We start from the raw sequence: 16,815 nt of genomic DNA on the forward strand, positions 1-16,815 counted from the left end.
GTTTAATTAGACTGTGGCAATATAACAAAAATACAGAAAAATGAATATATTTCAATACAATAAAAGGTAATAAAAAAAAAATCATTACTTTTTATTTAAAAGTATTTATTTAGGAAAACAAAATAACTAAGTCAAAAGATAATTTTAAACCCTATGAAATGTGATCATAAGTAAGGCTTCTTTTATTGGATGATATATTTTGTTTGGACATAAATAATCTGTATACAATAATTTGATATCTATTTTTGTAAGAAAATCTCATTTAATTACATCAGTTAAAAAGTTTGTTTCTGAAATTAGAACCTCTTGATAACTATTGTAATATACTGTAACCCCAATTTAATCAAGCATAAATAAAATTTTAAAAACATTATATTGTAAGTCTGAATAATATTTTTGTAAATTTGAGTGTGTGTTATAAATCTGATTCATGGTGTTTGATGATAAAGCATGATGATGATGAGAGCTCAAAATATATTCTTTCATATAATATCATTATTATATGAATGTAGATAAATAGATTACATGCATATGTATTATACATTTATATCAAAAAGAAAACTTTAAGAATTATTTGAATGACAGATTCAATTTATTAAAAATCTTTTCATCTATCTATTTCTTAATAGGATTTATTTTGCAATACCATTTTATCTGCATTAATTCATTCAATTAACTATGAAGTTAGATAAAACATATTTTGATCATTTTGTTGGTAAGTTTGTATATAAATAAAGATTAACTGTACAAAAACAGGGAATATACAATTGTTGTAACTGATAACTATTTTCTATTCCATTTTAATAAATATCTCAAACAATTTTGATAATTTTTTTATAGTTAATCTTTCACTAGCAGAGATTAATGTCTTAATTTCATGTGTTATTGTTCTTCATATTACTTTTTTTCCTAGACAACTTAACTTTTTCAAGACTTTCTGAATTTTAAAAATCTTGTATTAAGTTTGATGTTACTATAAATACTTCAAATTTTAAACTGAATTGCTAGTAAAATTTTACATAAATACACATTTAACCCTCCAGTAGATGTAAAATATATTACTATAATATATAAATATTTCAATTTTTTTAATGACTGTTCAATAATAATTCTTTATTCAGTGATCTCAATATATATTGATATTTATAAGAATATAAATTATAAATGATTACTCACAAGTTGATTGGTCAAGATGATGTTTAAGTTATTATTTACATAATTTAATGACAATATTCTAAAAGTTAATTTTAATAAATTTTTCTAAAATTTTATTAAATTAACGTCTTTACAATTTCATTTCTAATAATTAAAAAAGAAAAAAGCATTAATACCTTTAAAAATTTCATAATTAAAACCAGAATAATTAAATAAATTCAAACTTAAATATCCTCTTGTTACACTTAATAAAACATTAACACCTTATATCGCTGAGAATACTTTATTTAATCACAAATGTTATGTGAGCTGGTTTTACACAACTTAGAACAGCATGTTGTTAATAGATTCAAAAATGATATTGTATTTTACAAGAGATATGTGAACGACATGTGCATTATTTGGAAAAATGGCGAAAGAATACATGAGTTCCTGGTTTGAAGCTTAAACTAGAGCAAAAGAGTCAAGAACGAATACATTTTCTAGATATTGACATACAGTTAAAAGGAGATTGTATAACAACGAGTATTTATATAAAACCAACACAGAGTCCTCTCTACATACCTGCTAACTCAAATGACCCATATGGATACAAAATGTCAGTATTTTGTGCATTCATTAGAACGTTTACTTATTGCTCTAGTGTAATAGACAGAATTAAGGAGATTGGTAGAATCAAAGAAGTAGCTTTAAACTTGGGTTATGGCAAAAGTACAATTGAAGGGCTAATTAAAAGTTATGAAAGAGGCAAAAGGTTGAGAACTCGAACAGATCAATTTAGGATCACCAAATTCACATATAATAAAAACATCAGGGACATCATGAAGCAGGTTCCAGAATTGTTTACAAAAGAGCTCCCAATTTATATAATATTCTCAGAAACAACAAGGACAAGCTTAAGAAAGAAGAAACAGCATGCATGTATAAAATTCCATTTGAAAACCAACAACTAGGAATTAAGAAAGACTATATTGGAGTTACAAGACGGAATTTGGCTGTTAGACTTAAAGAACACAGATATGACATTAGTAAAGGTCACTGTAACACGGTTTTGTCTAGTATGACACAGGCGGAGGCTTCCGTTGTTAAATGGAATGAAGCATCTATTCTCAAGGCTGTGCAGTCTCCATCGTTAGCTTTGCAACATGAAAAAATAAAAATCAATAAAAGTAAATTAAGGGATGGCTGCATCAATGCAAGAGATGCAGATGGTTTAGCTTTGGCATGGAAGTTCTTTATAAAAGAAAAATTGAAATATACAGATTCTTAGTCCCTACCTGCCATTTATAATGTGATGCCTTTTTGGTGTATTTTTATACATTTAATCTTTTATGTATTTATTTTATTTATTTTGTTTATTTTATTTCACGTTATTATTAAAGCTATTTATATTGATTTGGCTTCAAAGTATTTAGTACATTTATTTTGGTTATTGATTTACTAGTTTATTTTTCATTTTAATTTTGAATTTATAATGATTGAACATTCCATTTGATACAAGTTTGAAATACGTTCGATTGACAGTTCACCTGATGATGGCCTATCCATTAGGCTGAAAATGTTTGTGATTAAAAAAAGTATTCTCAGAGATATAAGGTGTTAATGTTTTATTAAGTGTTTTAAAAGGAAGCTTTGGCTTGATATTTAAGTAATTATCCTTTTGTTTTATTAATGTAATGTTATAAACATTGATAATTAAAATTAGTAATATAGTCAAACTTCATTTATCTGGATCATCATCTTTTCGATTTCTGAATATTCCAGAAATTGATCTACAAAAGAAAAACTATTCAAACCATTCTCCAGAGTATCCAAATTGATTTGAATAGTCTTTTAAAATTTTATACATTTTTAGAAAGTTTTATTTTTTTAAATGTTTATGAGATCACTGAAATAATATTTATGACCTTAATATCAGTGGGTGCTTATCAGAAGGTTCTATGTTAATTTTAAACAATTTTACAGAAAAGCCAGAAAAAGTTTGAGACTTCATTAAAAAAAAATTCAATTTATGTTATATTGACTTAATTTTTTCAATGGTAACTTCTCTTCATAGAAGCTTTTCATTGAAAATTTTATTGTTTCTGTAACTTCACTCACTTCTCAGAGGAAAAGTGACATACAACTTTATGACATTCCTATTTACATAATTTTAATGTTCCTAGTGTTTTCAAATCAGTAAAGCATGTAAATTTATTTTCAATCATTAATACATAACTTTAGACTTATTTCAATACCCCACTAATTTTGAGTTAACCTGATTTTTGTAAATCCAGATCAGGTATGGTTTTGTTTCAGCTGAAAAAAAATTGAGTATGACTAATTATCTAGTTATATTACATCTACTTGAGGATTAATTTCACAGAAAAAAAAATCAACATTATTATTTACACAAAATGTATAATTTCTAATTATTTATATATTTGTGAATTTCAAAAAATTTAATTACACGTATTATCTGCATATAGATTTGTTGAAGCTATAATAAAAAATTATTATTAGTTGAAAATTTATCAAAATATTTTTCTAATTATAAATAAAATCTTAGACATTTAATTGGTAATATATTTAGATATTAGTATAAATCAAGTTTGAATTAATAAATTGCATGCATGTCAAGTTGATATATTTTTATGAAAAACTTTAATAATATTAAATTTTAATAGAAAAGTTTGAAAAAGGAAAAAAGTTTGTGCAAATTAAAAATAAAATTAAGAAAGTGCATCAATTAACATAAATTACATACTTGGAGGCCAAAGGTTGAGAATGTCAGCTATGTTGAAAGAGAGAATAATTATGCAGAAATAGAAATTATGGAATTATCAAAAATATGATAAAAAGAAAGGAACTATTTTGATTCTTCATGCATATTGAAAATAACTAAGCACTACCGCAAAGTTTTAAAGAAAAAGATGTAAATTAGTAACTTTATTCAGAATAAGAAAAATACATATATCATAAAAAGCAGAGTTAAGATGAAAATATAAATTAATGCAATAGATATTAAGCCTGGAATACCAATAAAAGCATATATGTGTAGCATTCTGAATTACTTTTCTATTGAATAAAAATTGATATCTTGAATATTGTCAATTATTTGAGACAAAAATTTATTTAAAAACAATGAACATAAAATTCCAGCCTGATTTTTAAAAGTTGGATTGTTTCCTGGTTAAAATTAAGCTAATCATTAATTTAAAAAAATTATATAATTTTGCCTAAAGATAACACAAAATGATGACTTAACTGCCTAATATTAATAATTACAATTACTTTTGAATTAAATAATTCTCTAAATGATTTAAAATCAGATGGCAATTAATATGATGTAACTTATAACACATCTACATATAAGCAGGAATTGCAGGTTTTAGTTATCTTTTCTTTTAGAATTTTCTGAACATAAGAAAATAATTTACATTTGTATTTCAAATCAGGTTCTTTTTGTATTTGTTATAAGATGAAAGTGGCAATAGAATAGCTAAAAACATTTCTAAATAAAATGTCACTTTCCTAAAAGTAGCAATTTCATATTGTTTTAAAAAGTGTACTTTCTTGCAGTTTTATGACAAAATAACAGTTTAACCATTGATCTTTAGATAAAATAATTATTTAACGAAATTATGTATCTTAAATACATGACCAAAAATAATCCAACTTTTAAATATATTTGGCTATTAAAAAACAAAGCACTTTTCTTTTGTAGATAGTTAATATTGCATACTAAATAAATGCAATTATTGATTTCCCATACTTTATAATATCTTTTTTTCTCTAACAGTGTTTCCATTTATGTCTTAGTAGTTTAATGAAATGTGACATGGAAATTTTAATATTCTTCAGTTCTGCATTTTAACAATTAACTAAAGTTTGAAAAATAGATTAAAACAGATTAGTGAAAACTAAATAAAAAGTGTTATTTCTTTGCATTGTATTACGTAAGATAATGTCATATTAATTTTGAAGCCTTTTAACTACTTTTAATTTTCCTCTTAATTTTTTTAAACTCACTGTAAAAATTCTTTGATATATACAAGCCAAAGTTACAATACAATGTTTGGAAAAGTTAAAATTCAGGAAGGTTTATTAAGTTCTCAATCTTTTTTTAAAAACATTAGTTCTTATATCATTCTTTTCTAGCTTTATTATTTCTATAAAGTTTGTATTCAATTGCTATTAAATTTGCTTGTAATGAATACTTCATTAATATATTTAGTCTTCTTTTTCATTTTGTATATATAGAAAATTCACATAAATGTAGTTATGGGAAAAAACTGGATAATTTTAATAAAAAAGTAATTATTATTATTATATATTAAAATATAACTTCCAAATTTAAACAAAAACAGAAATTACAATTTTTGTATAAATATGTATCAGATTTGAAATTTAAAAATAAAATTATACTAAAATCAGTTTAATACTTTAGTTTATATTCCTTACATAAAATTATTTAAGCTGTTCTTTCATTCTATGTTTAATTCATTAATATTAAATAATTTAAAACTAAATTTCTTCTTTTTTTTTTGTAAATGCTTAGCAAAGACTAAGTATAGTTCAGAGCTAGATGTGTTTTCCTTACTTTTTCCAAACTCACTGCAAAATTATTAGTCCTTAGGCACTGAGTAATAAACTTATTGCTCTTTTTGTAAGAGAATATAAACTTCTCTTAAAACATTTTTCTGTCAATTACCAAAATTAAATGACAATTTAATAATTTTGATTGATTACAAATTTACCAAAACAAATTTTCACTTCATCTGTTTTGATAAATTGCAATCACACAAAAGTCAACATTTTTAATATTTAAAAATTAAATATTCCACAAATGCTTTTAAACTAATAATAATAAAAAATAAATAAATAAATAAAATCATAACAAATATGAACTGATAACATGTATCAAATGTAAAGAAATAATGTTAAATAAAATTTTAATGTTTTATTTGTATTTTAAAAATAGATTAAAAATTTTTAAAGTTTGAGTCAATCAGGACAAATTTAATATTTACCTATTGTTCTGTTGACAGTCATGTACTTTGATTCTTCTTTGGTTGATGCATCATACCAATTTAAAACATCCAAGACTGCTTGAGGATTTTCTTTCTGTTCTGATTTTGTGATATTTGAATTTTGTAATAGTCTTGCCCATGACTCAGGCATGCCCTGAATAGGAAAAAAATTTTCATATCTTGGATATCACAAGATATATTGAATTTTCAACTCAACTACTTTACTATCTGATGAGGTACATGTCAACTAGATAAAATGTGTACAAACCCTGAATGCATCTCCCTCCAAAGTCTGCAGGCAGGAGAAGGGATATGGGTTAGTTAAAAGTTATATGTTAGTAATGGGATAGCAACAAATCAAACATAAAACAGCAAAAATATTGCATATTAATAAATGAGTTGTACACATTTTGACTGCAAATAAAACTGAATAAAATCAAATTATACAAATTATAAAGTTAATGAACAGAACAACAATTTACAAAGCTTATTTAAAACATTATTTAAAAAAAGCAACACAGACATTATTTGTTTTTATAACTATTAATTTTAAAACTTAAACTATACAGAAATTTTTTTTAATTGGAAACAAATTATTAAATAATAATAAATTCACAAAAATATTAATCTGCCAGACAATAAAATAAAAAGCATGCAAAATTTAAAAACAGCTATTTTATGTTTTGCAAGCATAAAATAAAAATTTTGTTAAAATACTCTTGAAAAAAAATTCAAGAGTTTAAAAACATCAAAACTCATAAGCTGCATTTAAAAATTATTATATATATATAAAAAAAAAAAGACATGCAGGCATGTGTACTATTAATTTATATGTTATTCACAATAGAAGTTATTAATTATAAAGCTTCAATAAAGCCATAAATATGAGAAAAATCTTATTTATTAAAAAATTATAAGGAAATAAAATGTAAAATTTTAAAGGTCCTATTAAATGAAAAATTTGAATGCTTTTAAATCAAGTATATATAATATAATTGCTTACATCCAAATGTAATATAAATTATCTATATAAAAAAAATTTAGCTCTAGCCTGTCTTAAGAACAGTTTTCATATTTGCAGAGTTTAGCTGAAAGTGGAAGTGACCAATTTGAAAAAATTTACCACTGCCTGTTGTTTATAATGCAGAGAAATGCATTCAAAACAATTTTATATAAAATCTAGCAACAAAAACAACTGAATTTATAACTGATAAAAGATTATTTAACATTAAAATATTCGAATACTTTTTTAAGTAATGATTGTTACCAAAGAATTCCAAAATAAATACTATAACATTTATTAGTTAATCTAAATACTGTATATTGGTAACACTCCTAATGAATACATACTAACATTTCAAGACTAATAGTTCAAATTAAGATCAAATTATCAGTCTTATTTTATAACTGTTTAGAAGCAAGCTGTGATCAGAAAACTGAAGATTCTCTTCTGCAGATATCTTGAATAAAGCAAAATTCACTTGCATTTCTATATATCACTTTTATGCATTTAACTTTAAGTAAATGAATATATGTATATAAACAAAAATATAAAACAAATTTTTTGATACATGTAGACTTAGTAGAACTCAAAAGTATAATAATGAATAAAAGGAAGAGTTGTGAAATTTTATGTTAAAAATCAAACCATAAAAATTACTTTATTGAGAGATTATTCAGAATATATTTACACACACTATCAAGAACACACAATTGTTATAAGGAAACTTATTATGATATAAAAGTATTTAGTACTTAATAAATTCATTAATTTCAAAAATTACCTAATATGGAAAGCTTAAAGAATTGCTAAATAATTAAAGTAATACATCATGTATATAAATATATAATCACAATCCAAATTATAATAATTAAAAACTTTTATACATATATTCATAAAATGCACTACACAGATAACTATATAGTGTGTGATAGTATTTCAATCAGTTTTTGTGAACAAGTATAGCATTATAGTATTTGATCAATTTATCACTTGCAACACTAAAAGTACATTTGGAATCACAAAGTTATATAGAATAATGCAACAACAACAAAAATAATAAATAAATAAATAAATGTTTATAAAAGTGGAATATTACTGTTTACATTGATAAATTTATTTATTAATAATAATCAAAGTTATTTCAAAAGATTAATTTGTTATGAAATGCTTTCTCATTTTAACATGTATTATCATGATTTCTTCCCGTGTGTGTGTGTGTGTGTGTGTGTGTGTGTGTGTGTAACCACAGGTTATTTGTGTTTAAAAAGATAATTTGAAATGAGGGGTAGAGGTTGATGATTTTAAAGTGTAATTATAAACTCTTACCTATGAAACTGCTGCTGCTCATAGGCATGAAATAGATGGTGTGGTGAATTATGTAAACATTTATTTTGATTCTAACAATTTTCTGTAGGATACGTGCAATCGTAGATATGCAAAAAAACAGTAACTGAGAAGTTGCTTCATTTTATAAAATTAATTTTTCTTTTCAGAGCCATACAATGCATCAGACATGACAAATTGTTGTGTCTGATGCATATGAAAATGCAATACAACTTAAAATTCACATATGAACTACCTAACATATATAATTAATTGGTTTCAAAAATAATTTATACTAACCGAACTAATAAGAGAGCTTTTGGCTACAATATTCAGTGGTAACTTTTATTTATTTTTGCATGATTTTTTGTTTTAAACTGCATGATAAAAATCTTTAGTATATAGTCTAAAGAAATTGAGATTTGTTATTTAGAATTATTTTTTATTGTATTTCATCATTTTCTTATACTTTATATCTAAATAAATTATATTTAATATTATATAAATTATGACATCTAGATATTCTTTGACAGATGTACTTAAGGAGTCAATGTCAAAAACAAACAAACAATGACAAATATAACACTGATGTTAATGGTGCCATGATACTAAATCATGATTTTTGTCAATTAGTTTCAGTTTATGTACAACATGGATATGAATGTAACAAGAATGGTCCATTCTAACAACTTTTTAAAATCATTTTTGAAAGTGTCATAATGTAATCTGAGCTTTTCATTTGATCTCTCAATAGTCTAACTTGGACTAATAGAAGATGAAAGTTGTCAGAGTTTACAAAAGTCCAGGTTAAATGGGTGTTTTTTTCTAACAATGCAGAAAATGAAAACATGGATATCATTTCAGCAATTTATTATAATCAGCTCTAGACAGAAGTTTACTGAGCTGAGATTAGAGATGAATTTATTATTAGAGGAAATGAGCTCAAAAAATTTCATGACAGTACAGTATCAAACAAAGTATAGTCTTTAGCAACTTGCCACTATAGTAATATAATGCAAGGTAATGCAAAAACTTCCAGATATTGAAAACACTAATTTTTCTACTGTCAAGAAATTTTAAATTACTGTTTTGAAAAATTTGTCAGAGTTAACAGTTTATTGTACTGTATATAGTTATATCAGAATAGTATTTTTATTGCAAGCCAGACTGATAAAATACATAAAATAAACTCATTATAATTATTACTCTCAATACAAATATTTCAATGAAGCAGCCCATAAAACATACTATAAATATTCCAGATCTATAGATTCAAACATTAAAATCAAAGACTTAGTAAATGAGCAAATTGATTACAATCTGACATGCAATTAGTATTCAAAAGGTCTTCACAGTGTATACGTACTAACCTTTTCAAAGGATATTTGTTTAAAGTTATTCTCTTCCAATTTTACCTATTTGTAATGCAAAAAACACTTCTTACATTCCAGTGATGTGCCGTGACATTTGATGATAGGGAAACCGTGTTTCTGTAAGAAGCCAACTTCCAGGGGCAATCAGTTAATTGCATGTCAGCAGTTGTCTAGGGTCCATTCATATTCAATTGTTCAATAAGCCAGTAAAAATCATAGACTTCTCTAAATGTATTTTTAATATCACAATTACATTCTGAATTGCTAGCCATGATATAAGGGCTAAAATTAAAAATAAAATTATAAAAACTTACTTGGTGAAATAAAATGCGTGGTGGATGTACCAGTACATACCTGGTACAAAATATTCTTCAATTATATGAATATACTTTTAAAGAAAATTATAATTAAATATAGCTTTGTAAAGAAACATACATAATAAATAAATAATATTCTTTATTTTTTAAATCTTAAAACAATCCACTTAGTCAAATAGCTCCCTACAAGTGGATGGAATCAGACGGTCCTGATAGGTGTGCAGTGCATGCATGCATGCGGGCTGCCAATACTGCTCAATGTCAAATGCCTCTTTTGTCGCATCACTAGTATACATCAAAAAGACAAAACAGGGTGGTTGTAAATTTTAAACGTTTCTCACCATAGCTGTAAAAATCGAAATATATTAAATGGGGACACTACTTGCTGTGAAGCGTGTTGATGAACTTTTTTGTGTGCTTCTTTTGAATTTTAAAATTATGGAAAATATTGAGTTTTGGATAATGGTGTTTGAGTTGTTGTTAATAATATTAAGTGGGATAGAATTGAATCCTGATCCTGTTGATTGTACACTGCCGCATTCACAGATTCAATCATCGGCATCTACAGTAAAATGACATCATTCTCCAAGCAAACTTTCTTCGAAGTCAGCGAGAATGGAGGATTCTCTCTCTTCAAAGTTAGACTCAAGCAAGTCTATTCCTAAAAAGATTATTTCATATTTGGATGACCAGTTTGATAAGCTTTTTTTGACTCTAAACAAGGTTGTTACGAGGATTGACAGGTTGGTTAATTTACATAATGAACACAAATGATTAACCCAGTTGGAGGTTAAATTAGAAATTTCCAAACTTAAAGATGACTTGAAGCAGAAAAATAGTTTGATCTTTCATTCTATAGACAAGGTGTCAAATGAAATGAGAAAGAAAAATATTTTAATTAAAGAAACCTTTAATTAAAATATTCTTCGAGGACAGTTCCAATTTGAATAGGAAAGTGCAAAACCTGTTTTCTAAACTGATAGGTGAATCAAAATCAATTCCAATGGTTAAAATAGTGAGATTTAACTGATCAGATACTGTATTGGTGGAATTATAGTCATTTGCAGACAAATTAATTTTTGTTAACGTTAGAAAGATAACGGCTAATGATGCATTGAAGAATATACAAATTTTTGATGATTTATGTTAGTGTTCAAGACTAAGATGGAAAAAAAACTTCCAGTTTATCATCATGTAAAAAAAAGGCAGAAGGCAGGAGAGTTTGACTGATAGCTGATGTTTTGCAGGTTAGTGCTGAGATATATACTTATGACCTAGATAGAGGAGAATTATTAAAACTTGTTTTATTGGAAAATCAAATAGCAAATTCTCAAGATCTTCATTCTCCAACCAAAGGAAGTGTACAGTTGGATTGAGTTTCAACATGGAATTTCCAGGGTACCCTCCTAACTAATCTGAATGATAGTTTTAGAAATATGTTTAATAAAACTACTGATATTTTGAAACTGACCGAGACTTGGTCTACAGCACCACTGTGTTCACGAGTTAAAAGCATTAAGTGTAGATGAAAAGTTTTTGAGGTAATGGCTACTAAAAGTTTAGGAAGAGAGAGAGTTTCAGGTGAGTTACTTCTAGATATAAACGAAGACCTGGGGGAAGTAAACTTGCTGCTGTCGTGGCAACATATAACGGTTGTTAGATTGAAATTTAACCAGAGGCAAAATAAAGGGCTAAGATAAATGATAGTAATATGAAGATAAGCCAATATAACTATCTTTGAAACTTTAATTGCAAAATTTGAAGATTTGACTTCTGATTATATTTCAGATTATGATAATTTGCTGATGGGTGATTTTAATGCTCAAATTGGTTTGACTATGGACACTGTCATGGGGATGATATTTCAAATATCCAACTATCAAATGATAAAATTTGCAATAAAAGAGGAAATTTACTTATTGAACTAGTGAAATCTTACAATTTATACATAATAAATGGTCAATACCCTTTTGAATCATCAGCAGACTTCACTTACACATCCAAACTGGGTGCTCCAGTAATCGATTTAGTGATTTTGAGTGAGAATCTGGTAGAAAGATTTCAGAAATAAAAAATTTATGTAGATTATATGTCTGACCATCATTTGATAATTTCTGAAATCCTGATAGATTTTCTATCCTCTTCAGTGTGTAACTTGATTGACAAGAAAAAAGGACTAATCTGGAAAGAAGACAAATCCAGTTTATATTCTGAAACAGTTTTGGCTAAATATGTAAATATTGTCTTAAGTGATGGAATTGAGAACATATTCTGCAATTCTGGATTTGATTAAGTCAGGGCTTCTTAAACTATGGGTTGCGACCCCATTTGGGGTCGCTTAGCGAAATCTTGGGGTCGTGAGATTTTAATGCAAAATATGAAAAATAATTTGTGACAGTTTGAAAATGGCATGCTTTGGTGTCATAAGTTTTGTGAGTTGTACTTTGTGTCACTTCTGGTGCAGCGAGACAACGATTCAACACTGTAGTGTAAACTAGTGTAGGGTTGTCGCTTTTCAGTGTATTCAGTTGTCTCTGTTCCATTGTAACACAAGAATGAACTGTGGTAGTACACCATTATTGTTTTTGCAAATTTGTATATATCTTTATTTTATATTTTTTGGGTCGCGACAAAAATCATAATCATAAATGGGGCCGTAAATAAAAAAAGTTTAAGAAGCCCTGGATTAAGTCATCAGTTGAACAATGTAGAATGACGACATACCTGGGAATGATGAAATTACTGTCTTCAGTTTGGTTTGACAGACTGTAGAGCAACAAAAACTAAAGAACAGGATGCTGAGGAAATTTTGAATATCCCATAATAATGAAGATTTAATAAAATATTGTGATTTTAAAGCAATCTTTTGTTCATTATGCAAGATTAAAAAGAAGAATTACTGGTCAAATATTAGCAGACAGTTGCAGTCTGTGCAATCTTCTATACAATTTTGGTCTATTGTTAATAGAGTTAATAGGGAAAAGAAATCTGATAATCAAATTCCTCTTCATGACTGGGAACGTTTTTTAGAATATAACATTTTGCCATTCAAGTTCTGATTTAATTCTTGACTTTGACCGTGATAATGTCTCTCCTATTTTAGATGATCTGATTCCACTCTGAGTTAAAAACTTCAATTTGCAAACTTAAAAGAAAATCAGCACCTGGTATGGACAGTATAAAAAATGAATTCATTATACACCTACCTGATGAAATGTGTTTAGAATTACTCAAACTCTTCAACAAGATTAAGAAAACATCAAAATTTCATGAGCATTGGAAAAATGTGTTGTTGCAAATGATTTACAAGACGACAAACTTAATCCTCAAAACTATCATCCAATAGCATTGTTAAATACCTTTAAAAAATTGTTCACTGGAATTTTGACAGATCAGTTGAATCAATGAATAATAGAATTTAATGTTATATCCCAGTTTCAAGGAGCATTTGTTAGAGGAAGAGGTACTATGTACAGTACAATGTCTTTATGCTTAATGGTTTAATACAGTATGTCCTGTCAAGAAAAAGACTTAAAATCTATTTGATATTTGTGGATTTGAAATTAATTTTAATAATTTTATGGAAAGTTACATATATTAAGAGTTTCAACTTCGTTCATTAAGCTACTTAAAAATCTATTTTTCAACACAAGGTATCATGTGAGAGGCAATCTGGCAAATAACAAGTGTGTCATTTCTGGTGGTGATTTGCCTCAGGGGAACCTTTAAGCTCCCTGTTGTTTATATTATTTATTAACAATTTACCGCAATTGTTTTCTACCTCTGAAACTCAGATTTGTTATTGGAGAATCTGTTGACCTGCATTGCTCAAGGTACGCTGATGTAGTAGTTCTGCTGGCAGATTCAAAAACAGGTTTGCAACAAAACTTTCTTTGCTAGTTAATTAACTGTAAAATTATTTCTTTTTGCATAACTTACAAAAATGAAGGGAATGGTTTTTCACAATGAAGGCAAACTACTAAATCTGATAAGATATTTGTGAATAATACTGAAATTAGTTTTGTGTCATATTTTAAGTATATAGGAATATATTTTTCTTCTGGTGCATATAATCATCATTTCGATTTAATAGCCAAAGACAAAATAAGATAGCCTCATTTGTTTTTGTAGAGTTAGCATATAGACTAAGTTCCATGAGCAGTATCTTTAAACTTTTTGATGCTTTTATTGGTTCTAAGATGACTTATTTATTTCCGGTCTGGGGACTGGAGTTTGTCTAAACTAGAAAAAGTACAGATGAAATATTTTAAGAGACATTTTAAAATAAAATGTTCAGCTTCAAGCTCTGCAGTTCATCTTGCATTAGGAAGACCTCCAGTGGAATTGAAATTTATCAAGGCTATTCTTTGACCAAAACAGAAGAATACTGTTTTGGTCAAAGTTATGGAGTTACCCTCATATGATCTGTGCCGAATTACTTATAATGTTTTGCTAACAGCAGTCAAACCTGATAAGAAAAGTTGGCCTGCTTCAGTTAAGAAACTTTTTGATAGCTTGGGTTACTCCTTTTTGTTTTCAACTCAATCAGCTTCATTGTTGAAAATTCACTTAAATGCTATAATTCAAACTAAGTCAGACCAGCTGTGGAATCAGGATATATCATCTACTTCAGCTAAACGAGCTAATTTGTTTGAAACACGTTTTGGTTGGTGTACAGCAAACTACTTAAACTGTGAGACTAATTTTTCCACAAAAAGCCTCATTATACAACTTAGACTTAATAAATTTTGGATTCTGTTAAAAAGGTACCAGATAAATATATCAAGAGAAAAGTTTTGTAGTTATTGCGATAGTAAAGAAGAAGAGAATCTCTTACTTCACTTCTTTGGTTCTTGTCAAGTGATATATCAACTAAAATGTTTTGTACTAGAAGAAGATTTCAAGTATAATCATTTGAAAAATGAGGACATGTCAAAAATTACTTTAAGATCTTCTTTTCTAAATCTTTAGAATTTTTGCAATAATTTATTACTATGTATATTAAATAACATTACTGTATATAACCAAATTGTTCCCCCATTGTAAGAAATAATAATTTAAATCAATAAACATTAAATTAAATATGTTAAACTTAGAAAACAAATGACAGGCAATCTATTTTAACTAATTTGTTTTAAGAACAGATGTCCACAGAAATTTCCAAAATTTACAATTTTTCAGTCACTCATTGAACTGGAAAAATTTGTCTTTATTACATCTAATATTATGAAGAAATCACTCTCCACTGTNCATCTCTCTTCAACCCACTGACTGCATATTTGCATCACTGTGGCTACAGTCCTTCCAACACAAGCACCAATTTCACAGATTGATAATCTGCAGTTGTTATGCCACAGTTCTCTCACTATCAAACTTACTGGGTATTGCTGCCATATTCTTTGATGAGGCATTTGCATGCAAGAGCAGCAAGAAAATACAATTACAATACTCTGTTATCTCATCTTACACTACTTCCAAAAGGTGTTACAAAAGGTGCAAATGATTTGCATTTGCACTGTACTATTAATCATTTATGTGTCTTCCCATGATCTACATATCATGCAAATTTTGAGACAATTGGATGAGTCCTCCTTGGTGGTGCAATCTTAATGGACAGCAGTGTATATAAAAATATTTTAACAGCATAAAATATTTCTATTTAATATAATGTTCATAAATATTGTTAAATAGTTTTATTATTACACAGCACCAAATATTAGTAAATAGTTTTAAAGTTAAATGGCAAATTTTATTATAAGTTCAATTTTTTTTCCATATATATAATAGTTATATATTTAAAAACTGCTATAGAAGAATTCTGTAACATTAATCAAATATAAATAAATATTCAAAATATATAAAACAAAAATTAAATTCAAATTTTATTAAACTAAAAACAGCAATGACTTGTAATTAAATATAATTTTTCAAACTATTGTGAGATGGCAGACCCAATTGTCACTTCCTCTTTCTGAATGAAGATGAAATAAAGTTTGATTTTTTACTTTCTATATTTTTAAAAATAAATTATTGCTCATAAAAAAATATACTATATACCAGAAATAATTGTGTGCACTTCATAATTATACTTTATTATTTATAGGCAAAAAAAAATTTTCATTTTACAGAACCTTTAAGGAAAATACTAAAATACATTCAGCTCTTACTTATTAAATTTAAGTATTCTTATATATAAGTCTGAATTTTAATAAGATATTTAAATTAAATACATAATTTTGGAAAAAATAATACACAAAAAGTACGTATATTTAAAAATTTAAACATGAAATTTTTTTAGTTTTAACATATCAGATTTTAATTTCATACATAAAAATATCAAAGACTTAATAGCCAATTAAAAATTTAATATAAATATGCCGCAAAACCAAACTTATTCTAACAACCACAAATGACTAATTTGTAACTGTTTCATCAATTCAATTTTATTGACTCCAATATGCATTTCAGATGTATACATTCATCCTTCTTCAGTTGGATACAATATTATATCTACAGAGACACATCAACAAAATTGAAATCATACAACAGTCACCTTAAAGCCATTTTATTGACTCCAATATGCATTTCAGATGTATACATTCATCCTTCTTCAGTTGGATACAATATTATAT

At 26.5% G+C, this 16,815-nt stretch overlaps 1 protein-coding gene across 7 annotated transcripts in view; it reads right to left on the bottom strand.

Moving 5' to 3' along the window:
* Positions 1–16,815, bottom strand: part of LOC111628551 (serine/threonine-protein kinase PAK 3-like) — a 96,366-nt gene that overhangs the window by 14,905 nt on the left and 64,646 nt on the right. For 2 of the 7 annotated variants that reach the window (XM_023372368.1, XM_023372369.1), the window contains 4 exons: positions 6,436–6,459; positions 6,168–6,321; positions 3,902–3,928; positions 3,605–3,634 (listed from right to left, as the gene is read on the bottom strand). In XM_023372368.1, coding sequence (XP_023228136.1) covers positions 3,605–3,634; positions 3,902–3,928; positions 6,168–6,321; positions 6,436–6,459 — 235 coding nt within the window. The remainder of the gene's footprint in view (positions 1–3,604; positions 3,635–3,901; positions 3,929–6,167; positions 6,322–6,435; positions 6,460–16,815) is intronic. The other 5 variants (XM_023372371.1, XM_023372372.1, XM_023372370.1 and 2 more) reach the window with 5 other exon arrangements.

The sequence above is a fragment of the Centruroides sculpturatus genome, unplaced genomic scaffold (genome assembly GCF_000671375.1).
Source record: "Centruroides sculpturatus isolate CEXI.00-Female unplaced genomic scaffold, Cexi_2.0 scaffold217, whole genome shotgun sequence".
NCBI lineage: Eukaryota > Metazoa > Arthropoda > Arachnida > Scorpiones > Buthidae > Centruroides > Centruroides sculpturatus.